The sequence below is a fragment of the Squalius cephalus genome (assembly GCF_949319135.1).
Source record: "Squalius cephalus genome assembly, chromosome: 24".
NCBI lineage: Eukaryota > Metazoa > Chordata > Actinopteri > Cypriniformes > Leuciscidae > Squalius > Squalius cephalus.
In genome coordinates this window covers 3,517,387-3,544,398 of record NC_137145.1, presented here as the reverse complement: position 1 = coordinate 3,544,398, position 27,012 = coordinate 3,517,387, and the positions used below count along the sequence as shown (strand labels likewise).

The 27,012-nt window shown below is 36.8% G+C and overlaps 2 protein-coding genes across 3 annotated transcripts in view; one reads left to right on the top strand and one right to left on the bottom strand.

The window, feature by feature from the left end:
* The window catches only part of pi4kaa (phosphatidylinositol 4-kinase, catalytic, alpha a), a 39,156-nt gene extending 24,673 nt beyond the window's left edge, over positions 1 to 14,483 (bottom strand). For both annotated transcript variants that reach the window (XM_079861184.1, XM_079861185.1), the window contains exons 1-21: positions 14,271 to 14,483; positions 12,863 to 12,979; positions 11,748 to 11,841; positions 11,573 to 11,661; positions 11,115 to 11,187; positions 9,965 to 10,227; positions 8,206 to 8,272; positions 7,910 to 8,061; positions 7,740 to 7,805; positions 7,553 to 7,649; positions 6,724 to 6,915; positions 6,535 to 6,635; positions 6,289 to 6,418; positions 5,490 to 5,619; positions 4,856 to 4,951; positions 4,156 to 4,339; positions 3,966 to 4,066; positions 2,904 to 3,072; positions 2,499 to 2,549; positions 1,885 to 1,993; positions 706 to 842 (exon numbers count right to left, since the gene is read on the bottom strand). In XM_079861184.1, the coding sequence (XP_079717310.1) occupies positions 706 to 842; positions 1,885 to 1,993; positions 2,499 to 2,549; positions 2,904 to 3,072; positions 3,966 to 4,066; positions 4,156 to 4,339; positions 4,856 to 4,951; positions 5,490 to 5,619; positions 6,289 to 6,418; positions 6,535 to 6,635; positions 6,724 to 6,915; positions 7,553 to 7,649; positions 7,740 to 7,805; positions 7,910 to 8,061; positions 8,206 to 8,272; positions 9,965 to 10,227; positions 11,115 to 11,187; positions 11,573 to 11,661; positions 11,748 to 11,841; positions 12,863 to 12,979; positions 14,271 to 14,366 (2,514 nt within the window). In that variant the 5' untranslated portion in view covers positions 14,367 to 14,483. The remainder of the gene's footprint in view (positions 1 to 705; positions 843 to 1,884; positions 1,994 to 2,498; positions 2,550 to 2,903; positions 3,073 to 3,965; positions 4,067 to 4,155; positions 4,340 to 4,855; positions 4,952 to 5,489; positions 5,620 to 6,288; positions 6,419 to 6,534; positions 6,636 to 6,723; positions 6,916 to 7,552; positions 7,650 to 7,739; positions 7,806 to 7,909; positions 8,062 to 8,205; positions 8,273 to 9,964; positions 10,228 to 11,114; positions 11,188 to 11,572; positions 11,662 to 11,747; positions 11,842 to 12,862; positions 12,980 to 14,270) is intronic.
* A 2,955-nt stretch (positions 14,484 to 17,438) lies between these two features.
* Positions 17,439 to 25,567, top strand: LOC307153095 (uncharacterized protein). Its single transcript, XM_079862273.1, has 5 exons — positions 17,439 to 17,470; positions 17,931 to 18,052; positions 18,607 to 18,913; positions 22,875 to 23,263; positions 25,488 to 25,567. The coding sequence occupies exons 2-4, from the start codon at positions 17,968 to 17,970 to the stop codon at positions 23,221 to 23,223; spliced, it is 741 nt and encodes a 246-aa protein (XP_079718399.1). The 5' UTR covers positions 17,439 to 17,470; positions 17,931 to 17,967; the 3' UTR covers positions 23,224 to 23,263; positions 25,488 to 25,567.
* The last annotated feature ends 1,445 nt before the right edge of the window (positions 25,568 to 27,012 follow it).

Sequence of the window (27,012 nt, the reverse complement as noted above, 5' to 3'; positions counted from 1 at the left end):
ACATTCAGTTTAACAATGACAGTGTCAATGAATCATGACACTTGGTGATGCAAAATTCAGTGTTATTTTAGTATCACTGATATACTATTATAGATTTTTATTTGTCTACATAGTGTTTAAGGTTTTGCTTTTACTTTTAGTTTATTTAGTTTTAGTTATTTATATGCGAGAGGTCCCGGGTTCAAATCCCGGACGAGCCCCCACATTTGTCACGACCGGCTCAACCTGTGGCAAATGAATGGAGGACATCAATGAACTTCATGTGTTCATGTTGTATTGCAAACACACATTTGCTGCTATTGAGGTGTGATACGGGTACAGTTAGGCACAGGTTTGGTGGCATGGGTAAGATTAAGGGTGGGTTAAAGTGTAAGCGAATTGAAATTATAGATGTTATTTCAGAAATAATCATATCAAAGTTTATTTATAGAGCACATTTTAAAAGAAATATTTTTTTACCAAAGTGCTGTACAAGCATAATTACAGCTGTACGTCGTACATGTAGGTATTTTAAAATAGAAGTACAATGTAAAAACATGTACAGTATGCATTGTATCAAATTATTAATTAAAATAGTAGTTAAAGACACTTAACATAAAGTGGGACCGAAAATGCTTGTATGGTGTCGGAATTGACCAAAATCATCATTCTGATTTGGCGATATTGGAACAATCTGAGATTTAATAACAAGAAATAAAGCAGTACCGGAGTGACGGTGTCGTTCTTCAGGGCGGAGTTATACTGCAGTTCTGAGCGCAGCGGTTCTCCGCTCGGGAACGTCAGCAGGGGGGATTTGGTTGCGATCTCACACACTCCCTCATACCACTCCTCCGGCCACAAACCTGAAGAAGATTTCTCAAAATCAGCTGAAGATATCATCAATGTTCAGACCAAAACATTGGATTTCAATCAATTAATATTGGAGTATTATAAACACTGCATTCAGTAGCAGTATTATTACAAGGCTTCCTTCAAGGCCCAGATATACTTCAAGCGAAATCAAAGGATGAACTGGTGTGACGTCATTTCGAACTAAATCTGGTCAAAACGAAGTTCGTTTCTGAGTCCGAAGCAGCTCACCAAAGCAAACTTTAGGCTGGTAAACACCTTTAAACTACCATTGGTCTGTGGCAATGATGTAATAGGTAGGTGTGGCTCTGAGGCTCCGCCTTCTTTGACATGGAATTTTCTCCAGTTCACTTCTCTTCAGTCCGTCAAGGTGAGAAACGAGTTCACACCATGTCGTAAATACCGAAATTTCGAGATGACAACACACACTCTGAGCCGTCCTTGGACTGGGAATTATGCGTACAATTATGGTACAAGTAGGAGCTCTCAGAAAACTCCCAGCCTACAAGTTGTATTTACAAGCTCTACGAGGACTTGAATGCTTTTTACAAGTTGAAATCTCACAATTTCGGTAATTAAGACATGGCGTGAACGCACATTAAAAACTTGAACACACTGGAGAGCTGCTTAATAGTAAAAATTTAAGTTGTAATTCTAACTGAAAGTGACACTGCCACTGTTTTTCATGTATAATACTGTAAAGCTGCTTGCTTAGTTTTAAGCAATCTATTGTATAAAGAGTGCCTCTATATTTACATATTCATCTAAACACCTCTGGTAGCAGTGCGGGTGGAGTCAGGATGTTCGCTAACAGTATATCGCTCCAAAGATATTTCTAACATCTTTTTATCCCTAAAGGAAGAACAAAAAAGATCTTCGCCGTGAGTATATCGGGGCCTTCAGTTATTTTTACCAGGTAATAATTTTATCACAAGTAATAGTATATTGTTTAATCTTCAACAAACAGAGAAAATAAACAGCTACAAATGTATGTTGGCTTATATATAAGTGATATATAAAAGACAAATATCTGACCTGAGCCCTCAACAGCGAAGCCCATCACAACCGAATATAGCCAGAAATCTCTGAACAGCTTTTGAAGTCTCGGTTTGGCCTCTTTTATGGCCGGCAAACGTTTGGTCAGCTATAAGATAGAAAAGCAGACAGATTAAATTATGAACAAAGTGACACAATCAGGATTTAACCAAAATAATGAAATGTGCAGACTGTGGGGAAATACAGTGTGTTCATTTGATCAAATTTTGCAACAAATACAGTCTGATTTATCCCAAGTAAGCACTTTTTAAAAATGTGCAAATCTCAATTTTATAATCTATTCATGTTTATTTTTTATATCCATTTATGGTTCAACAAAACAACTATAGGTTAAAAACAGTGACTTAAATATAAATGCATCTTTTCTAATAAATCTGATTAGCTTAAATCTAAACATGCATGTAAATAACAACCAAATATTCAATTCTAAATCATGAACTAGACATTAAAAGAACAAATCTGTGACATCAAGGCAGTGTTGACCAATAGTGAGTGACAAAAATTAAAAAATATATTTAGCGTACTGTAATTACACGCTATATAGACTGTATACAGTACATTGAGTCACATTAGCAGAAATCCCATTCTCTTACCACAGCAATGACAGGAATGAGAACTCCTAAATTCCCAGCGCTGCTGGATGCCTGAGGAAAAATGAACATAAGATATATTTAAAAGCAGAAACACTACTTTACTCAAACAATGCAATTTAGAAACTAAATATTTCATGACTTTTCAACAGTCACCTGTGAAGTCTAAGGACAAATCATATTACAGCATTAACACTGATGATCTGGTCTGAATTAAAACAATCCTTTCTGTAGCAAACCACACTGCATTTCTACATTCCCTCTTTTATTATCATGTAACATTCAGGATGTCTTTACATTGACAACAGCAGTCCATGTAAAGAATGCAAGACATGCTACACAAGCATGCTTGTCCTACAATGAAGTAGAGAAATAGCAATAAAGGACTTTAATCTGAAGACACGATACCTTGAGGGCCGGACCCTTCTCGCTGGCTCTTTCACTGGCTCGTTTCCCTTCCAGTCCCAGCTGCACAAACAACTCCAGCAGATTCACCAGCAGCTCGTCCACCATCTGCTCTGTCTGCAGGTTCGCTGCGATGTTGGCCAGAGCGTTGATCACGGCCAGAGAACAGTGTCTGCACCGAACACGACAATACTGAGATAACTGACATGTTAAAGATGCACTTATGAAAAGCATTTATATTCTGTGATGCGCTAGTGTCCTGCTTACTATTATTGTCAGTACTTTTCATGTGTATGTATCTATATCATAATGCATCAAAAGTTTGAAATCATCATTTGATTAAGATTTTTTCGTGTTTTTGAGAGACGTCTCTCATACTTAAAAATACAGTAAAAACAGCAATATTGTGCTATTATTCAAATTTAAAAGAACTGTTTTTTAAATTAATATTTTTTAAAGTGTAATTTATTCCTGTGATCAAAGCTGAATTTTCAGCATCATTCCTCCAGTCTTCAGTGTCACATGATCCTTCAGAATTCATTCTAATATGCTGATTTGCTGCTCAAGAATCATTTCTTATTATTTTCAATGTTTCAATGTAATGTTCTATGTTTAAAAAAATATATTTTTTATCTGATAATTATGAATTGCAGTATTGTGGTTTCAACAAATGCATGAAGCTTAAGCAGCAAATCATCATATTAGAATGATTTCTGAAGGATAATGTGACACTGAAGACTGGAGTAATAATACTCACACACACACACACACATATATATATTTTTTTTATTTTTTATTTTTTTATTGTTGTTAATTGAGCTAGAATTTGTTATTATTATTATTTATTTATATTATTTGTTGCTGACACAGTGTTGTTTATTGCATTCATCACAAGTTTTTTACTTTGTATTAAAAAAATGGGTGAAAAAAACTATGATGTGACATTTATGAGTGAAACAGAATATTGAGGACAATTTAGGGCACAACTTGATATTATCTATTGAGATTAATATGATTTTCCTTGGTAATGCCAAAATACCAAAGAAATCCCCAGGGAATAATCACCTGTATCCATGATCCTTGTAGTCTTTGGTGGAGTAAACCATCGAGCTGGCCTTCACACTTATCTGCTGGAACAAGTTCCAGACTTCCTGATAAATGTATTGCTGCCGGAGACAAACAGATATAAGGAGACGTTAGCACTAGGAGACTGACCAAAACACTCCCTATGACAGAAGACAGAAGTTTGGCGTACGTTCCCGGTGATGACCATACAGCCCAGCTGATCTATGATGAGCACGTCCAGCTGGGACGGCGGCTGGCAGAACTTCTGCTGTAGGATCTGTAGGATGGGCTCCATCACACGGGGAGTGTCTCTCAGAGCCACGGCGATGTGCCCTAATGCTCGGATGGTGTGATCTGGGATGAGGTGGGCTTCCCTGCGGGAGAGAGACACACAATGTGTTTCTCACTTTTATACATTATGGAATTTTTTATTAAATACTGCAGTATTTATTTTAAATGATTTATCCGTGCACATCAATATTTTTTTTTTTAATTCATGTGCTTCATAATCTTAGATCAGAATAACTTCCAATCCCTCTTGCAGCATCTCTTCTCTACTCTGATGACGAGGGCGGGGCAACCTGTCACTCACATGAGATCCACCAATAGCAAACCACAACCATTCATTCAATTCCCCAAGGGCAAAATCAAGTCCCGCACTACATTTGTTCTCCTTTCAGGAAGCCGTTTCACTCAGATATACGTCACAATAGGGAAGAAGAAACTATTGACTGTCTACTTCTGTTTCATGCCGAATTTAAATGCTACTTTAGGCTACTATTAGATGAGAGCTTCTGGAAATAATGATTTAAAAGACTAAGTATTTAATTAACAATAAGAAAGAAAGTTGGATTAAGATGAATGAGATTTGATTTAAAGTCAGAACATACTTGTCATTTTCCTGCGAGATGTAGAGACGATTGGAAAGACTGGCAAGGAAAGCCTCAACGATGACTGAGTCCATGGACAACCCTGCCTTTAAACACCTGGATTAACAAAAATAGTTACTTATTAGTGTTTAGTAACTGTGGTTAACCTTATGAAAAACTGCAAAATCATACAATAGAATCATTCTAGATTCTTCGATGAATAAAAAATTCAAAAGAACAAGATTGAATTGAAATAGAAATCTTGTGTAACATTATAAACAGTTTAATCCTTGATGTATAAATGCATTCATTTCTTTAAAATAATAATTACTGACCCAAAACAGTAGGATGTCATTATTGAAACACATTAAATTGTATGTCACAATTAAAGTCATAAAATTGCAAATGCTAAATTGCACAATGCAGTCTAAAGGAAATGTTGGCAATATTAGCAAAAAAAAAAAAAAACATGCACAGATGCTCACTTTGAAAATCACAATAACTATGCTTTCCGGACATCTTTTGCATAATATGATTTGGAACGCATTTTTCCTAATCTCACATATTGTAAAGGATGAATTTTATGTAAATTATGCACAGAAATTAGGCATAACTTTCATCTGAAAACATTTTCAAAAGTACAGAGGAGGTTTACCTGCATATATTGTCAATGGAGATGTCTCGGAGCTGCTCGTACATGGACGGCTGACTCTTCCTACTGGCGTGAGAACTGAAGGTGGACTGGGAATGCTCATTGGTCACATGGATCTTGATCTCGCCTGTTCCTGTTTAGTGGGAAATGGAGTTAGACTACTTGCACTGAGCACGGTTTATATTTTTTAAAGAGCACCTATAATGTTTTTTAACACATTCATCTTTCTTTAGTGTGTAATGTTGCTGTTTGAGCATTAAAAAATGGTCAGAAAGTACAAAGTCCCTCCAGCGGGAGTTCTTCTCTATATCAGTGTCAGTGTTTCTGAACTCCCTGAAACGCCTCCATTGTAGTCTTGAGTTTCTTCCGGGAATGAACACGTCACAATATTCCTCATTATAATAATTCATATGCAGAATAAAGGGGCGGGGCCTGGTTGAGTTAGTTAGTAGTGTGTTAAACTGGCGGTTATGGAAAGGGGCGGGACATTTTCCAAACACACTCGAAGCGCTTGACTAATCACAACACACTGGTCCAGTCGACCAATCAGAGCACAGTGTGCCTTTCAGAAGGAGGGGCTTCATAGAGACAGGAACTAAACAGAGCGTTACTGACAGACTGGGAAGAGACGAGCTGCAACAATGCAGAATATGAGGAAAATAATGTGTTTGTTTAACATTTAAGTATGAAAACCTAATCTAGTAGAGACCAAAATCAAGACTTTGTTCTGTTTTGATGTACCGTGACACAAGCAGCATAAACCTAGACACAATGAAGAATGAAATCAAGGGGAAGATCTCACCTGTGGTGTACTGACTGTGATATTTGTAGAGCTTCACCAGCACAGGTGAAGGTACAACCAAGAAATCTCTTAGAGACATGGTGACTGAGTGAGCCACCACAGGGAAACGCTCACACAACCGTCCGAGACCCTGTTTTGAGAACACATGTAGCACAATTATACATGAAATATCATATTTTAACCCCAAAATGTTCAAAATAATAATTTCCTTTGTGCATTGTGAGAGGGGCAAAACTCAGGATGCACCTGTAAGCAGCAGATGAGCAGAGGCATGTGAGCGATGATGACTTTACTAGACGTCTTAGACTGCAGCTTCTCAGACAGTTTGGTGCAAAGGTTCTCCGCACCTGGCAGAAACAAGCCGATAAATGAATGAGCCGAGTGTATCATGACATACATGCAGCAAATGCTCCCAGAATACTCCCTCAGTCTCACCCTGTTCCTCCGTGACGGCCCAGACCATGAGGTCCACGCAGGCGGCGTTGGCCTGGCAGCGCAGTTTGAGCGGGTTCAGCTCGCTGTGCAGATACTCCACGTCATGCAGGATCCTCTGCAGCTCCGACTGACTGCTGCTGAACTGCTCCAGGACAAAGTCATGAACCTCCTTCACGTACGACACCTGCAGGTCTGAGCACACAAACAGTCACATTAACACAAACAGTTATAGGAGTTACTGGAGCTATTGGAGTTATTGAAAGCTGCAAGTCTTAGAGATGCTAAATATTAATATAACCCCCCCCCCCATTTTTTTTATTTAAATTTTTATTCTATGCCATTTATCTAAGCATTTATACCCATTTTCTACTATTCATTTAAATAAATAATTTATTTGTTTGATATTTATAATATTAAATATAATAGATTATGAATAATAATAATAATAACACAAAAAATAATATATTTTAAAAGGTTAATACATTGAAAATTTCATTTATTTGTGATTTATTAATATAGATTAATAAGAATAAGAATAACAGGACAAAATATTATTTGATTGTATTGGTAATAAATTGTAGTTATTTTGTTATAATAATAAATATTTAAAAACTTTATATATAATAATATAACAATAATTTGTATTATCATTAATAAAGAATAAAAAAAAAATTAACATACTATTTCAGTTGAATAATGACACTATTGTCTTTTTAGAGCTGCTTTATAGTATAACTGAATTCTGTTTGCATCACTGAATCATTATTTTCCTGTTTATTACTGTAAAAGTGCTATAGAAATAAAGGTGATTTGACTTATTTACATTTACCTTTCATGTAGTATAAAGTGTCCCTCAGCATTTTAAAAATGGCCACATACAGCGGATCACTGAACGTCTTGTAGTTCAGATTAGCAGCCGCATTGACCTGTAACAAAGAGCAAAGCTCCACAAATCAACACATTGTCTTTTGAACAGAACAAACATAAAGTAGTGAGATCTGAATCAAAGCATATACCTCTAGAACTGACACCATATTCTGATCCAGTGTTTTCATAAAAGATTCTGACACAAAGTGCTCAACCTATCCAAGAAGATACAGAACAAGAACAGAGTAAACATAAAAACACTGGTCGCATACAAGTACAATATAATAAACTGTATCTGAAGGCACTGCAGAACACTGACCATTTGCAGAAGCTGCCTCAGTAAATCCAGTGGTACATCAAACTCTTTACTGTTGCTGCCCGTGAAGAGTGGTGAGACGGAGAAACTCGAGCTTATGGTGGAGAAATAGTAGTCTGGGTCCACAGCGCTGCCGTCGGGCAAGTATGAGCCAGCTGGAGCACACAAACAAGACCACGTCAGGACACATCAAACCAACACAGCATTCTTGGCCATCAAAACCTTGTCCAAACATGTCAATTGTATTAATAAATACTAAGTAAGCAAACCTGTAAAAACGCTGTTCTTTTTAAAGTTACCTTCAAAATAAGGAGCAGAAGGGTCAGAAGGGGAACCTGGAGGAAGTCCGGCACGCTCTGGACTGGCCTATAAAACACAAAGAGGTCATTACAGACACACAAAAATCTCAATTTCATTTCAACTAACCTATTGACTAAATATTATAGGCCTGGTTTCACAGATTAGGCCATAGTACAGTTAGGACATCTAAGTAGCTTTTGTAAACATTCCTTAGAAAAAAACATTACTTGTGTGCATCTTGAGACAAAACAATGACACTGACATATTTTGGGTTAAAACAGCTCAAACATGCATTTTAGTCTGTGAAAACGAATGATATTCTAGTATTTTTTTTTTTTCCGAAGTATGTATGTGCTACTCTAGAGTGTTTGATCACACTGGTTGGCATTATATAGCTTATGTCCTAATCGCTGCAGTCTCGTTTTAAAGAAGCAGACACCCTCTCACCCTCTCTTTTGCACCTTTTCATAGATACTAGAACTATTGGCGGAAGTACCCGTTTTTTGGCGTGTTTTCAACGCAGGAACAAGGAACTATTTTAGTTCTAGGAACTCCTTTTGGAGAAACTAATTTAGCTCTTACTTCAGAGTAGGGTCTAAACCAGCACTACAGGAACTTTCCATGACATTAGCATTCGCTGATTGGCCGAACGCATGGAAAACACCAGCACCCGCCATTTTAAAAAAAACTGTGTAAACACACAGATTATAGCCTATATATTTACTCCACAAACGAACATGGTAAACAGTGATAGATGGGACTCTTAACCTTTAAGCTAAGGAGAAAATTCAACGCAACTTTGAGGGGACCAAGCGAAACATGATTATGTATTTCTGCTCAGCTAGTGACACTAGACTACCCTGGAAATCCAGAGTTCTCGCGAGAGCACAAGTTGAATTTGCTCAGCGAGTTACTCTGGCGTCGAGTAATGATGCTCATTAAATATGCCCTTGTATCCGAGCTGCACCAATCACATCGGGTTATCTGATATAGGCGGGCCAGAGGCGAGTTAAAGATGACGACAGCGCTGTGAGGTCGAAGTCATTAGTAAACATTGCAAGATGGCTATGGATGAACACCAGTTGTTTGAAATGGCTTTGGCCGCTACAATGAAAGAGTTAGACTTGGCTTTTATCTAAAACAGGAACAGAAGACACCGCTCGAATCCTTCCTTTGCAAGAAGGGTGTTTTTGCTGTTTTGCTGTTTTAGTCTAATCTACCAGTTAGCTCCGCTGGTAGCTAAGCGTATGGGGCTTGTTGTGATTGGTCGTAGTGTTATCTAATTGCGTGCAGTGAGATCTTCAAATGCATGCTTGGTGCCGCCCCTCGAGCTGGCCGATTTTCATTAGTCGATGCCAGACCATTAATCTTTCAGATTTAGGTCTGGATTTCCAGGCTAACACTAGACAGCAAACACACGGCAAACGCTAATACATTTTTATATACTGTCTACTTTCTATATATAACAGTTCTATCTAATAACGTATTAGACAGCACTGTTAGACTTAGACAGATCTTAAACTAATGAACATGGAGAATGCGAGCACTGTTTGTTTGCTCAGGCTCCTGCTGGCGTTCTCAGCGCCTTCAAAATAAAAGTCACAACAACAATCGCGGCTTACGTCACTTCAGTGTGAATGCAACCAGGAAAACGTTCCTAAGGGAACCATTAGTACTCGGGGAACCACCCTGGTGGCTAGCTCTTAGAACTACGGGGTTGAAAGCCCCTATGGTGGAGGGAGAAGATGCATTCGGTACCTGTTGTGAGATGCTGGGAACACTGCTGGTTTTACGGCTTAAAGAGTCGGTAGGGTAGACGGCGAGGAACGAGCTGGGTAGGATAGAGCGGAAATCGTTAAAGGATCGTCGTCGGGTCACCTCCGTCCCCTCTCCTGTGCCCAAGGTCTGAGGGCTGACCCGTGGGAAGAGTTTAGACAGCAGTGGCTCCTCTGTGTTGCTGTAGCGGCCAAACGCTCGCACCACTCCGAGCAGACAGGGCACAGTGTATTTACACAGGTATTCTGGGTAGGAAAAAAAGAAGAGAGAGGATTATTACTTCACACTGAAAAACACCTTTAAGCCATTCAAAGTCAACATGAAATCAAAATTGACCCCATTCATTCATTAATTCATTCATTTTTTATTTAATTTTAAATAATTTCTTAATTTTTAAATAAATGTATCTGGTGATTATTCTAAAGAAAAAACTATAATTATAAACTTTAATAATATATTATTTATATATAAATAAATATATATAGATATATGTTTATTTCTTTTTTTAATAATACTTTTATTCAGCAAGAATGCATTAAATTGGTCAAAAGTGACAGTAAAGACATTTATAAAAAAAAATGATTTATACATTTACAAAAAAAATTTTTAGTCATCAAGAATCCTGAAATGAAATGTATCACGGTTTCCCCAAAAATATAAATGTTTTCAACATTAATTTTCAACAATAATAATTTCTTGAGCAACAAATCATCATATTAGAGTGATTTCTAAAGGATCATGTGACTCTGAAGACTGGAGTAATGATGCTGAAAACTCAGCTTTGATCACAGGAACAAATTACAGTTTAAAAATATATTAGAACTTTTTAATTGTAATAATATTTCACAATATTATTGTTTTTACTGTATCTTTAATCAAATGCTGCCTTGGTGAGCAGAAGACTCTTTCAAAAACTTCTTACACAAAAAAACTTTAGTGTAATTAATTAAAATATTAACCAATGATTTGACAGTCCATGTTTCTTGATCCAATCAAATCCAGATGGATAAAATAAAATCCCACTCTTCATTATTTCCAGGTGATTGCTTTGACTCACATTATGAAAGTTATGAATATCACATGAACACCTAAAAATAAGGAATGGCATTCAGGATAGGAAGAAAACACTGACCTTTATCTTGGCCTTCGATGTTCTGACACATTTCCTGTAGCACCTGCATGAGGTTCATCACAGCCTCCAAAATCTGAAAGAGATTTGAGAGAATTTAAATCTATTAGTTCTGCTCTTTTCTTTTCTCTTCAGACCTCAATCAGGGCAGATGCACAGCATAATTAATTTGACATGAATGATAATGAGAGACATACTGTCTCTGTTGTACTGTCAGTGATGTAATACAACTTATTAAACTTGTATTTGTTACATCAAATTATAACTGACATCTCTCAATACGATCATTTGTTATGTAGCCTCTCTTTTTAAATACAATAGGATAGCAAATTAGTCTAAAGCTAATTATCAAAGAAACACTGACGGAAACAAGGAACTTCATATTTATGTTGAAAATGAAAAAGTAGATTTATTCAGATAATCATGGTAAACAACAGCATGTTAAATCCTCATGAACGCACCTGGATCCGCATGGACTCGTCCATTTGGGCAACATCTGAGAGCATCGTCACCAAACTGAAGGAGAAATTCTCCGCAATGGGGAGTGCCTCTGAAAACACAAGGATGAGAGACACGTCAGATCAGGAACATTTGAGAATGAAATGAGGAAATGTGATGAAGAAGACAGAATTATACCTCGTCCTTTCCTCTCTGAGCTCTCCTCGATCCATTGCACCCTGGGCAATCCCTTCAGCAAAACCAACAAGTACGGGACAATAGCATCCCTGTGCTGAAGGAGTAAATGAACATATGATTCAGCACACAGACCAGCGTTGCTAAAGAACACGACAAATGAGTTCGCTTTGATTATCACTTTGATATTTTTAAATATATATATTTAATGATATAACCATTTAAACTAAATTTATTTTGGGGTCAGTTTTGACTTGGGAAGCTAACTGTGGCTTTGCATATGAAATTGTTTTTGTTTTTTTACATTTTTAATTAGATATGCAAAAATTACTTCTGAAATTATCCTCTTTCCCATATGTCACAATTTTAGGGCTGAATTTATGCATGCACATACAGCTATAAACAGTAAACAGACAAAAGATGTAACTGACATAAAAAATAAACTATATCTAATGAACAAAAAGCAAAGAGAGTTTGAAACAGAATTCCACATTTCATTCTGCTGCCACCTACTGATGAAGCATGGTAGATTCAGGCTGTTGATCATCTTTATCATCTCAAATTGAAATTCATGCAAGTAAAATGATTATATTTTGTTTGAAAAATTTCCAGAGTAATATTTTTGTTGTTTTGTGTTGTTTTGTTAGAAATATTATATGTAGGTTTCATAAATGTAGACATTTTCCAATTTAATTAATCCTGGAAAACTGAGTTTATATGTTCTAATAAATTTCACATAGGCCTAATGATATATTCAAATACAATTTCTCATGAACATTTTCTTGCATCACAGTGGATTTGCTCTAATTCTGTAATGTAATGTAAAATTTCATAGTATTTAATAAAAAAGGGGGGTAACTGTAGTAATAACAAAGTAAAACAATTTTGAATGCTGAAATTTTTTGCACATTCACTTATTAATAAGATGCTCCTGATCAGATACAATATGATTTTAGTTTTAAAATATTAAGTTTTGACTGTTTTATAAGATCACATTCCACTCTGACACATCTGACCCGGGACTACGAAAGGTGTATGCAGTTTTTTAATACAGTAGGAGGGTTGATGTATCCCGCTCTTCCTTATTGGAATGAAGAAAGCTGATGTGAAAGCAGTACCTGCAGCTCAGACTCCACCAGGAAGATGCCGAGAGCGATCACAGCATCTCTCCTCCGCTCATCCAGCTGGAAAACACCACGGATGTCCACGGGACACATGCATTGTAGCTTCTGGACCTGTATTATGCAAATGTATTTTTTTAAAAAAACTTGCAATCTTAACAATGCAGAAGCTGCGAGAGCCAGTGTGCCATTTGTCTTTAATCTGTATAAATAATATAATCATCATCTTTTATGTGTCAAACTAACTATAGAGTAAAACATGACACCAACAGAGTTATTATAGTTAGCTAAAACTAAAAACATTTTTGTTCATTTAAATAAAGAATAAAACAATATAAGTATGAGATGAAAAACTTTTTTTAAACTTAAAAAAAATTAACTAACTGAAATAAGTTTAAGTCTTATTTCAATAAGTGCACACAAACCATGAAAATTTCATGATACCATATTATGTACAGAAGTTTGCCAGTGTGTAAGGAAGTTTAAAACACACTTCCCTTTCAAACAGACTATTAATAAAGTCATGTTGTGTGGTCAAAAAAGTGTCCAGAAATCCATCATACATAAAGAATATAACATGCATAAATGAGTTTTAGGACAGCAGATCCCACACACCTTTGTGCACCTTTACACAGATTTACTAAGGCTCAGAAAAATTGTTTTGTTCTCAGAGTCACAAATGACTTTTCTATAGAGATCCACCCTTGCAACGCCTATCTGGTTTTTCACGTCCTGTCAGGCAGTAATAATAACATGTGTCATGGTTATTGTGTGCTTATTGTATATCTCAGTCTCTGAGAAAAAGCTACTCTAAAATGAGCAATTAAGCTGAAACATCTGCCAGCAAATCAGTGAAATTAATTAATACTGTAAATCGATAAACAGAACAAATATGAAAAATAAAGGTTGTGCGTATTGTTTTGTGGATGATATACATTGATACATTCCACTCCTAAAAACAAATATATTGTGCATTTGAATAGTAGAGGATTGTTTATTGTTACTATTATTGTTGTTGTTAGAGTAATAGTTTTATCCTGTCATTGATTGTTCCCTATAACTGTATTGTAACGGAGCAGTAAAGCACTTAAAATAAACAATGATTACATTGCTTATTCAATTGAAATTGGTTTAAACTCAATATATAGATGATTACACATAGGTAATGATTAATAATGTAGATATTTTTATTTGAAGAGGACGAACGTTAAACTAGTAACGTTAAAGCAATGACTGTATAAAGATAATGTCAGCCGATTTGAATGAATGGTCTTCGACATTTGGATATACATGTTAAAAAAGGTTAAATAAATAAGAGCGAACATTAGGTAGTGGATTAAACTATGGTTTGTTTTGGTTCTGTTAGCCGTTAGCTTCAGATGCTAATAGGAAGTAAAACTCTCACCTTGTCAATGGGAGCGGGTCGATGAGCAGCCAGAGAGCGCGCGAGAGACAGCACAGTATTAAAGTAAAAACCTCGCGACGTCCCTTTCGACGACATTATTCATTTATATATTAAAACAACAAACAAATATCTACATCTTAAAATGAAATGTTCGTCTTGTGACAGCTGATGAGAGCTGCGACTACGGAAAGCCCGAGCGCACATTTGGCAAGGTCATTATCGCGATAGAATAGAGTCTGGCTGCAGACATCAGGCGCAGTCTCAGCTTCACGCATGTGATATTTTCCACATAAAAGAAAAAGTTGTATGATAATTTTTTTTTAACTTCTGGAATCAATGGTATCCTGTTAAAAAAAAAGTATGACATCATACAGATCAACTTGCATTATTGTTCCAAACAACCCAGAAATTATAGAAATCTCAATTATATACATTCAAAGAAAGGATGGATCACCGATTATTTAGCAGCACCACACAATTCACATGAGTTTTCCATATCTAAATAGAAACGTTCAAGAAACTCCTTAACTCGCAAAATTTAAAGGACACCTCTCTAACTTTATTATTTATAAAGAACATATTTGTTATTGCATACTTTTTTTTCCCACTGAATGTTTTCATATTTAGATTACCAAAACACTGTTGAACATGGCAAAGCATTTGTCTTTAATACATTTCTAAAGGTACAACTCTACTTGGGATTGCATCAAAGATAATAGCATAGCCTACTGTTAAATTTATATATTGATGAATTCTGAATATGATAAAAGTATTGCCTCGTTCATTAAGCAACTGATTAACAGTAAGTATTACAAAGTCATACCATGTCTTATTAAAGATAGACTTTTTAAAGATGTCTCTATTATTCCGTAACACCGGTGCTCTGAAATATTCTGTGTCTAAAACTTTCAGAAACTTTCAGTATGCACATGAATATTTATGAGTTTCCCGTTTCCTGATAAAGCGCCCCTGAAAATATAGTGCATGCTCCTTGGACCAAAAGAAACTGTTTTCGGTTACGGCTTTTAGTATGAATAGCGTTGCTGTTATCTATAAGCTAGTGTGCTCCAAAACAATGACACAATTCATTTATAAGATATAAGCATTCAAAAAACTTATAGTCTCTCACTTCCGCAAAAATAGATAAATTATTTCGATGACATCATTCTGCACTTCAGCTTCTCATCAGATTTTCTGTCCAATCAAATACTCTAGAATCTGAAGCTCCGCCCCCTACATTATAAATAGACGCTGAAGCTGAGGCTAAAATCATTTGCTTGTTCACACATTTACTCTCTTTATTTTCTACATGGTGAATGGCACATGGTGCACCATATTAATATAGGAAAACATGCTTTCCGTGTCACAAACAAACATTTTAACACAGTGGTGATATAACAATTAAACTGGTCAAGTTGTGAAATGAACAAAATTTAGTTCTGTTCTACTAGCTTACCATAACAATTAAATTGTTAAATTTTTTCAGCGGCTAAAATAAGACTGTGGTAATTTGCACATTTACTGTAAATATCAAAGATAAAAGTCAATCATGAGTAATTTTGTATAAAAAGGAGCAACTGATTCTGTGTTAAAGTTTTATTCACAAGTGAAGTCATGATATAGCCTATATTACATATATTTAGCAAAAATACTTAAACACACACATTAACACACTTAACGCAGGGTCTTAGGATCCCAGACAAAAGTAAGTTTCTTCCAAATTTGTTCTGCTCATGCAATCCCAGTGGTACCAGCCTTTGCAACTGTTACACTCAGTCTAAAGAATATAATAAAATGACATTTACAACACACTTGTATTATTAAAACTTTAAATGCATTGACATGTTCAAAAACAAAAGTGAAAAATATAAAGTGTCTGCTTTGCATGTATCCACTGAGGCTGGTGGTCAGTCAGAACCCTGGTTTTGGTGACCTAGAGGTGTTTTTAACTTCATTGATTTCAAACTTCGGATCAGGACCTGCTGGTTAGGCACAAAGTTATGGGTTGGCTTATCTGTGGGAAAAGGCAGAGATAGTGAAACATCACCATGAATATAATTTAGTTTATTCAGCAGCATAATCGGCCAGGGCGACTTCCTCTGGAAAGAGAGAATACCCGGGTCAAGGTCGGGAAAGGCCTGCCTAGTATTTCAATTGGAGACAGTTTATTTGTTAAGGATGGGGCCATTCTTATTTCCTCCAATCCAGACAGCAATAAGGCTACATCATTTCTTATTAGCGTTTTTTAATTTTGTGGTATTTCTGATGGGGAACTGGACTGGTTTTGTCACAGAGACCTGGCAACCCTGCTCTCAGAGGACGAGTAACAAGGTGGGTCTGTTAGTCTTGATTTATTTGACAAACAGTAGATGTATAGCAACACGTCAAGGAATAAAGTTAAAAAATTGTTTCACCCGTGGTCCGTGATGCAGATAGGATACACTGTAGGCTATATTTAGTGAATTCTGTCAGGGTATATAAAGTCTGAAAGTCTATCTCTGTGCTAGACTGCATGAGTTAAGCTTTTTTTTAAACTTGTGTCAACCGTTACATTTATCATTAGAAACTACTGAATATAGCCTATTCAACATTGATCTCTGTCAATACAGATCTGGCAGAACTTTTTTAGTATTATGACAGAAGCAGAATAAAATGGATCGTTTGTTTCATGCATTTGTGTTATGTAATATGCAGAGGGTCATAGAGGGGGGTACAGTTAGTTTTACATTCAGTATTTGCTTATATTCACCTAGAGGGAGTTTGACCTCTTGCTTATTTGCTGGTTTATGCTGGAAGTAGCTGGTTTCCAGCCTGACAGAGCTGCTGGTTCTAGCTGGTCTGTCAGATGATTTTAGTTTCAAAACCTCATAAAAGCAGCTAGAAGCCAATCATCTAATTCTGGTTTTTAGCTGTTTGTTTTTTGTGTAGGATTACAGTATATTCACTGTGCAATGTACTTTTCCCTTTTCTGGATTCAAACTTCTGGTGTAAATTCAAACTTCTGGTGTAAGTTAAAACTCTGGTGTAAATTAAAACTACAGAGAAGATGAAAGATAAATATGTCATGCAGTCAGGGGCAACGCTAAACCCATTTTACTGGAGCACTTTTTACTTGCCCCCTCACTGTGCTCCTCCTCTCTTCACTTTTCACCGTGGAATCCTCGATTTGCAGTTAGACGACACGACACTGCTGAGAAGAGGTAACTACCATCTTAACTGTGTTTATTAATACTATGTGATTTTTTATAAAGAAGGGAGTGATTTTTAACCTTCAGTAATGAAATTAACTGTTAATTGTTGTGTGCTACAAACCTTTATTCTTATTAAAGTTTTAATTTTACGTTGTTTTCTTTCTCGAAACGGGATTATAATCTATTATTTTATTCCTCTTGGATCTTGATTGACGCACATCAGGGGCTGAAATTAATGGGGGCGAGTGTCAAAAATGCCATCAAAATTAAAATCAATTCCTGATTATGCAACTTCACTCAAGAGTGCAATTGTGATAGAGATTATAGAACTGTTCGACAAACAAGAATTTTAGATATTACATTTGAGACCCAGTAGTCTGTTTATGTTTCTTCAGTGAAAATAGGGCAGTGGGCAGAAATATTAATACACATTTCTTGGTCCATTTGGTGAAATATGTTTTTTACACAGATAAACTTGCTGACCAGAAAAGGATCTGATTGAGACCATGGCGCCCCCTATTCTGCCGATCTTGGCGGTTTTGGCAGCTTTCGGGCTTGTAGTAATCATCATAGAAGCCCCCAACAATAGGGGTGAGATATACCAATACACAAATCTCACAAACATACACCAAGAGTGAGGAACACTAATATAAAAATTGTGTGTGTATTTGTGTGTGTGTGAATGTGCTCTGAACTGAAGGCACTACCTACAAATTCTCCCATCTCACAATCTTAGTTTTGTTCTATGCACACATTAAAGCTGCAGTCCAAAACCTTTTTGTGTTTAAAATGTACAAAATGTATATAATGAGTGAGTACATCATGAATCCATTTTCCAAACCGTGTTTTTGTCCTATCCTGAATCACTACTGTACATCTATAATAAGTTATTATATTCAGACTATTTTAGACTGGTTCAGGTTGGCGCCCCTGCGGAGTAGCCCAGTACCTGCATGACTCGTCATAGACATAAACAGAGAGAAGGAGCTCCGGCTACAACGTTCTTCCACATGACACATGTTCTGGTTATGGTTATGTACCGCTAGAGAACCAAACGTTATGGACTGCAGCTTTAAATACAGAATCAATACCTAATAAATTGATGTGTGAGCATCACTGCTTGTCACTGCTGTGTTTCCTGACAGGAACGACCTGTAGGATTCAGAGTTGTGTTGACCCCAATTCTCAGCTCGAGTCTCAGCTCAGAAACAACGCCCAGGAGGCCCTACGTGCCATTGGTTCAAATCGAATGGTGACTGCTTCTAACAATCGAGCTAATCGGGGCCAGCATGTCTTCAACAATGGACTCATTGGGTTCCCCCGCAGTGTTCTGCAGGAACTGCTGAGAGATGTTGGGGGCTACGATGAGCAGCTGAACAACCTGGTGCAGGACCTCATCCCCCTCAGCCAATCTGTGCAAAATTTAATAAGCACAATGGTGGCCCGATTCAGGTCAGTGTGTGTGTGTGTGTGTGTGTGTGTGTGTGTGTGTGGCAGGTGGGATGAGTGCTACAGTGTGTAGACACCTTAGTGTGTAAGTTTTGTATCTGGACGATAAAACGATATCAATAATTATGATAAAAAATGTCATAGCTCTCACGCTCATGCAGGCCACATCTAATGCGTTGCGCTGACACCATCCATGGACCAAAAACATATAAAGCCCTATTCTGATGGTAATTGTTTCTCATGGGGTTGTAAGGGAGTTTCATTGATTTTATTGCCATCTGAATCCAGAAAGTCTGTGTTTTTCTCTCGCCACCCCGCGTGAAAATCCCCGGCCGAATTACCTACTGTTTTTTGACAGACACCAAGGTTGTGTGGTAGTTTAATTGCCGTCCGAATCCACATCTCTGAGTTTACAAGAAGAGATCAATTCAAAATTCACTGTTTAAATCCATTTTGGCCACTGCCGAGCACCGTACAATAACTGTTGCACCTTTGGGATGTAGTTTAAAGATCTAGCCTACACTTTTATTACTGAAATGCTGGAAAGTATTTACAAGAACAATATCTCATTACCGCTCAAAAGAGAAAGAGAAGAAAAACACGTAGACATTTGAAATGGGTCGTTATTATGGCAGCAATTACATACATTAAAAAATAAACCAAGCAGCTTTGTCATTACCTCATGTAAATAAAAGTCTGTATTAACTTATTTCTGCTAATTTCCACATTTTGACATTTTAAATAATTTCGAGATAAAATACAAGACTAGGAGCCCTATCATACACCCGGCGCAATGCAGCGCCAAGCGTGACACTAGTGTTTTTTGCTAGTTTCAGTCCGATGCAATTATCATTTTTACGTCCAGCACCACCTTGTTTAAATAGCAAATGCATCTGTGCGCCCATGGGCTGCTCGTCTGAAAACGAGGTGTGTTCTGGCGCATTGTTGGCACCAATAGACTGAGCCATTGACCAACAAAAACCTGGTCTAAAGTCAATGGTGTAATATTTTTTTTGTGTGCAACTGGCTTTTAAAGAGAATGGGAAATTACATTCTGGTTGTTTTTTTGCACGTAACGCCCAAAACACACCTATTACTCATTAAGAGAATAGAGTCAACCCTTTTAGACCATGAGCCGCGCTCGCCGACCATTTTTCCCGTTGTTAAACTAGCAAAAGTGGATTCAGACAAGCACTAAGTGCACTTGTGCCGTGCGCTTTATACCATGCGCTTAGATCGTTAAAATAGGGCCCTAGTGCTTCTTCCTATTTTTAAACAGGAGATTTGAATAATCAAATAATAATTAGGATATTATTTTCACATTATGAAATTAAATATGACTTTATTCTTATTATTTCAAGAATCCACCACGTAAGCAGCGTAATATATTACACCTGCTAATATTAATTGTAAAAATTGTCATAAGATGTTGAAATAGAAAAATAAATCATATGTTGATAATGCTGTTATTTACAGCATTTTGAAAAGTATGTATCCCCTGAGATACGTTGCCAGATTAGGGTATAAAAAAGGATTATCCAATATATTGACAATGAGTGGTATCTCAAGGTAGACTGGACCCACTGGTCTGGGCATTATTGTGAATTCTGGGCTCATGGGTGAGGGGTGGGTTGTGGGTTGAAATGGTCGACTCCCTGTTCAGTGACTACTGAAGTAGGGACCTGGTTGAGACGCACTCTGGTTAGTGTGAACAGATTCTAACCGGAAAAAGACTATCTGGGTATCTTTGGAATACTCATTTCAACATACTACAATTTGGGACACACTAGCATTTGGGAATTCGGAATTAGCATACTAATCTTACTATTTCTGCCATAGAGTTAAAAGTAGTACAAGTAGTATACTAGTGTAAGGCGTGGGGTTTAGCTGCCTGTGGATTAATTTCAGTAAAGACGGTGGACTTGAAATATAGACGGCTAATAACTTTTTATGAGCAGAGTGTTAGAACTGGGGAGGAGAGCAGAGCAACACCAGACTTCGTGCCCGTACACTCTCTGCTCTCTCTTCTTCCCGCCCTCCACTTCTCATTACATCATCATCCTCCCTTCGAGGATTCAACACCAAAATAAAAGTTCTTAACAAAAATAGAATAGAAAATAGAATACAATGAATATTAAACAAAAGAGACTTCACAATCACACTAGTATGCGGTTCCGCATTCTAATTTCGAATACTATTTAGGAACAATAGTATGCAAATTGGGACTTAGCACGTTTTATATGCATATGTATTAGTTCGGTGTAGTGACAAATTGGTAATAACGGAGTACTCGGGGCTCTGGACGTCCGTTTGGCAATACGATGTACATCTGAAATGGATAGAATGGGTAGCTCCTGTAAACACCAGCTATAAAAGGTTGCCATTCCTACGCTGTGTTTACCTCAGTAGCTGACGACCGGAAGTAGTTATACCCGTTTTGTAGAACCCGGAAGTATGTTCCGCATAACCCCTATTTTTAATTAGTCATATGTTATATAATTACATACTTTTTAAATATTATCCTTATTATTATTTATGTGCCATACAGTAAATTCATTATAATCAACACCTGCAAGTGTACACTTTGAAGAGTAAAAATGACATCGAAGGTTAGCTAATTCAACTTTATTAAAACTGCATATGGTAATCAAATTGCACTTCCAAAAGTCATACATTTTGTGAGAAAACAAAACAGGAAGTGGATTAACGTTAACTAGCATGAGCAGATGAGAAAATTTAGCAAAGAAACGAATGATATGACAAATGAAAGGAAAAAATAAACAGTTGTGCGAGCAGTTCCAAAAAAATTTTTTCTCTGTGCGTTTCCAAAAAAAAAAAAAAGGAAAAAGCATTAACGTGCAACAAGTAGGCTACGCGCTGAAATCAATTACTCATCATTAAAGTCATTTTGGCTTCATACTTTTGGCATAAAGTTAAATATTTGTCATACCTGACCAGAAGATGTTCAAATAAATGTCACATTAGACAAGGAAGTTGTAGGTTGTGTTTGTTTGAATAATTATGTATTTAGCTGAGGTAAATTAAATGCAATTCTCATGTATCCTAGCTTGATGAAGAATGAGAGACGGCCCAATGGTCAGTTGAAATTTAAAAGGCTGATTTTCGCGCTTCAGGGCAGAGTACATATGTCGTCCAGTGGTTGTCCAGACCATAGATATCATATAATAAATGCTAGATGTCTCGTCCACGCTGCTGGCCAATGGAGGTCGACGTCCGCACACGGGGGCCATCTTGCCACAGGGAGCTCGCTCACTCGTAAAACATTGTGTTTTAATGGTGCATGTACTTTAAATAACCATAATTTGCTAAATGTTCTACCGATTTTCAAACGGTTTGGTTTGTTATAAACGTCAGAGATGTAGTTATGACACTGCACAGATACATATGAATAATTAAGAAAATCTGCAATTTCAACATGTTCCAGCGTTCAGAATTATAGCCACGTTAATAACGTTTGTAAGAAACCAAATCATTTGTAAATCCGTCATGATTTCAGCGAGATAAGATGATTTGTGTTCGTGCTGATCACTCACCTTACTTCAGATACCACAGAGCTCGCCAGAAAGCTTCCCTGTGGCAAGATTTTTGACTTTGCCTTAAGACATCTAGCCTTATATCTATGGTCCAGACACCCTAGGCACAACCTTAAGCAATGGCCCTGAACGGTGGTTAAATACCAACATTGTGACAATGCTGTAACAACCTTCACCACACAACGTAGTTATAGTAACCTTTAGGCCATGTTGTTAAAACGTTGTTAGAAGGTTGGGTACGTTGCACCAACGTTCTGTGTTTGCTGGGTATTAGCATACTCTTCTACTATACTGTTCTGAACCAGTGCATAAACAGCTTCAGTTCCATTTTCTTTTTTGGATTAATTGACATAATTAGACATTTTCGTTTGTTATAGCTAAATTGTTTTTGGTGTGTTTTATCTCTGTAGTTCGGATGAGTTCTATGTGGATTATAATGCAGATGTGTTCGGAGAGTATGTGAGAGAGCTCCGAAAGGCACTTGTGGCATACCTAAAGGCTGATACATCTCCCAACCAAAATGATAGATACAGGATCCAGGAGACTCGTCGGCGGATTAACTTAATCGCCAGAGAGATGGTGAACCATGAGGTGTATGTGGACCCAATGGCCCGAGATCGCTGGCTGAACCAAAACCAAAATCACCTTGAGAACAACAATCTGGTCAGAGATGCATTGAAAGAAATGTTCCAGAATATCCTGCAGACCTTCCAAAAAGCATCAGACAAGATCCGTGTCTTTCGCAGGACAAACAACTGAAGCTGGGAAAGGTTAATCATTCTGTAGGCTACAGAAACGTGTATTTGAAATTGCCATTAACCGGTTAATAACGTAATTGTATTGCTCTGTTTAATATTTCAATTTGGCAATCAAATAGTAGGGTATATACTGCTTATGCAAATGTAACATTGACGCTTAACGTGAGTGAAATACCCACGCTCAGTTGTCAAGTCATAATAGCTAGCCTATATGCTGCCATTAGAGGTAAATATACAGCGTGGTGTGTCTTTTGTAACCAGCGAAAATTGCAGGATAGTAGAAGAACTCGAAAAATTAGAATATCGTGCAAAAGTTCATTTATATCAGCAATTCAACTTAAAAGGTGAAACTAATATATTATATAGACTCATTACATGCAAAGTGAGATATTTCAAGCCTTTATTTGTAATAATTTTGATGATTAGCCTATGGCTTACAGCTTATTAAAACCCCAAATTCAAAATTAGAATATTGTGAAAAGGTTTTCAGCTGTAAGCCATAATCATCAAAACTATAACAAATAAAGGCTTGAAATATCTCACTTTGCATGTAATGAGTCTATAGATAGCAATTCAACTTAAAAGGTGAAACTAATATATATATATATATATATATATATATATATATATATATATATATATATATATATTAGTTTCACCTTTTAAGTTGAATTGTTGATATAAATTAACTTTTGCACGATATTCTAATTTTTCGAGTTTCACCTGTATAGTAGGCTAAATTTTGAGAACTAGTTTACTACTAAGTTTTTCGTTTGTACTGCAGTAAGTTCACAGTCTGCAACTATACTACAAGTGAGCTTAAAGGGTTAGTTCACCAAAAAATGAAAATGATGTAAAAGCTGAAAAAACTCAGAAGATGATTAATAGTGCTCCCTGCCGTATAACAGTGAAAACACAGAAAGCCGGAAAATTCAAAGTGGTGCTCACTGCAGGGAAGTACATTTCTATGTACACTACCAGTGGACTACCCTACACAAAAATTCAGATACTAAGAGGAACATATCTGTTTATTTATAAATCAATATTTTCAAACAATGCAAGTTTATAAGACAATTTAGCAATAATACTATGTGAAAAAAGTATTTAATAGGCTACTCAATCAACTACAAGCCAAGTATACTTAGAATACTTAATCATACCTTTATATCTTGATCAAAAGATTGAGTACGTAGTCCAAATATACTGTCAAGTATAGCCTACTTAAGTGCAAAAGTATATTTCTGAAAAGTAAAGTATGCTCTCTTAATTTAATTTTAAAAACAGTATAGGCCTACTAATAGCACACTTGAATAAACTTTTTCGTATGCTATGGGCGCTTGAGTGAACGGAGAAAAACAGAATAACATTATAGGCCTATAGGCTATATTAAAGGAATAAATAGGCATACACGAAATATTATAATGTTTGTAAAGATTTTGCTTTACTGGTATTTTACATTATTTCTGAATGTAATAATAAAATGCTAATTATAGCATAAATGACTTAAAAGCACATCTCAATACCCTCCTCTCAAAAACGCAATTTTATATTAGTAGCATGTTTTTAACCATGCAGCAAATGTTTTAAAATATCTTACTTTAAACCGTTTAACTGACGTTTTTTCCATTTGGCCAAAATCTTGTGTTATGAAAAGATGATGTTGTTGGTGTATTGGCTATGACTAGATGGAAAATATCAGACTTATGGCCCATTCACACAAATAGACCTACGATAACTATACAGATAGCGATAAAGATATAGTTCTAAAAATCGTTCTCGATATAATAGAATAGCAGAGTCCACAACACACCTATAACCTAGAAGCACTGAGAAATGATATCGTTTGAATAACTTTCAGAGCAATTTTTTCCAGCTGATGAACAATAAAAACAGTAACAGCCAATCAGAATCCATCCTGCTTTAAAGAACTCGGGCATTTAATAAACATAATAAACAGAACGATATCGTCTGCCGGTGTGGACACTAATATCTTTAAAGTTATCTTTGTAGTTATCGTTCAGAACGGGCCTTAAGACTCTATTTGAGTTTTTTGAGTAAAGAAAATGGTGTAATTATTTATTATTAGAGTAGCCTATAGGCAAAAAAAAGAAATAAAAAAAACGTAAAAAATAATGTTATTAACCGGTATTTTAATGGACTATTCTTCTTAGTCTATTAACTCACTAGTGAATGACCTTCAAAGTAAAGGACAATTTCTCACATAACTCTTGTTCTCTATTCATCAGTAACTGGAACCAGAACCAGAACCAGAACCAGTCTTCCTAACCATCTTATGGATCCTGTTTCCATCAAAATTATTCACCAAAATAAATGATTGTTATACGATTGTTGTTGTATGTTTTTAATGTATGATGTATGATGTATTTTCTTTGTAAGTGTTGTGTGTTGATGTGGAAATCCATCCGATCTAAGATTTTAACATCAAATTGAGCCTAGGAAGAGGATAAGTTGAGCCACATGGAGATAAACTGTGCAATTGATTATGCCGAAGTAAAACTGAACATTTTACCTCTTGCTTTATCAAAGCAAGACATTTTTTTATACTAGATGACTTCTCAATATATCAGTGTGTGATCTCTGTGATGAACTGGCCATCTATCTTACCTGGGTCTGTGTTGAAACGCTGCTGTCAATCAACAATCGTGGGAGGGGCGTCGATTTTGTGACGTCACAAAATCGAACGGTTTGATTTGAGATGGGGGAAAATATATAAGATATATAAGATTAAAAAAACAAACACTGGATGGATTTTTATCATTATATGATGGTTGTGTACAGGCACTGCCAACACACATTTCAGTACAATCAACTTGTAAAAGTGCATGTACCATTATATGACCCCTTTAACTGTGAGTGTAAATGCAATTAAAGGGGGGGTGAAATGCTATTTCATGCATACTGAGTTTTTTACACTGGTAAAGAGTTGGATTCCCATGCTAAACATGGACAAAGTTTAAAAAACGAAGTTGTACGTTTGAAGGAGTATTTTTGTTCCAAAAATACTCCTTCCGGTTTGTCACAAGTTTCGGAAAGTTTTTTTCGAGTATGGCTCTGTCTTACGTAAGATAGGGCGGAATTTCCTTATATGGGTCCTAAGGGCACTTCTCCGGTAAGATCGCGGCCGCGCGCGCACTCGTAGACCAGAGCAAGAGAGTGAAAGCAGTTCGCCATCAAAGCGCCCTGCCCGGCTTTTGGGAAGTCAATGTCACCAAAGAAGTGTGTTTTTGGTTGCCAGGGCAAGACAACCCTGCACAGATTCCCAAAGAACCCAGCGTTAAGGAACCCGTGGATGGAGTTTGTTTTTTTTCTGAGCATAAACGGAGTTGTGTAAGACTTTTGTTCCCTGCATTTCGACGATGATTGTTTTATAAACAAAGCCCAGATCTACGGATTTGCAGATCGTCTAATGCTTAAGGATCGAGCAGTCACAATGATAAAGTTTCGCGGTCGTGCGTTGGAACCGGACGGTGAGTAAAACGTTTCGGTTACTAACGTAACCTCTGTTCTCTCTAGAAGAGGGAACGAGTATTGCGTAGTTACTACGCTACGGGAAAGCCTTTCTTTCTCGAGATACTGAAGCCAAAAATTATCCTTAATTTTTATAATCTTGTCAACGCAGTGCGGCAGCCTGCAGACCTAGGGCAGGCTTACTAGCGTGCCCATTGGCTGCCCTGCGGCAACTGCAGCAGCCTACCGCTGAGCCCTTGGCGCGCTTAATGCGTCACAGCCCGCGAAAAGGGGTGTGGCTTAGCGTATAAAAGCGGGGCTC

Coding starts and splice junctions, on each gene's coding strand:
- LOC307153095 (XM_079862273.1), top strand. CDS start 17,968: ATGGCGCCCCCTATTCTGCCGATCTTGGCGGTTTTGGCAGCTTTCGGG. Junction 18,053..18,606: donor AGAAGCCCCCAACAATAGGG/GTGAGATATACC, acceptor GTTTCCTGACAG/GAACGACCTGTAGGATTCAG. Junction 18,914..22,874: donor ACAATGGTGGCCCGATTCAG/GTCAGTGTGTGT, acceptor TTATCTCTGTAG/TTCGGATGAGTTCTATGTGG.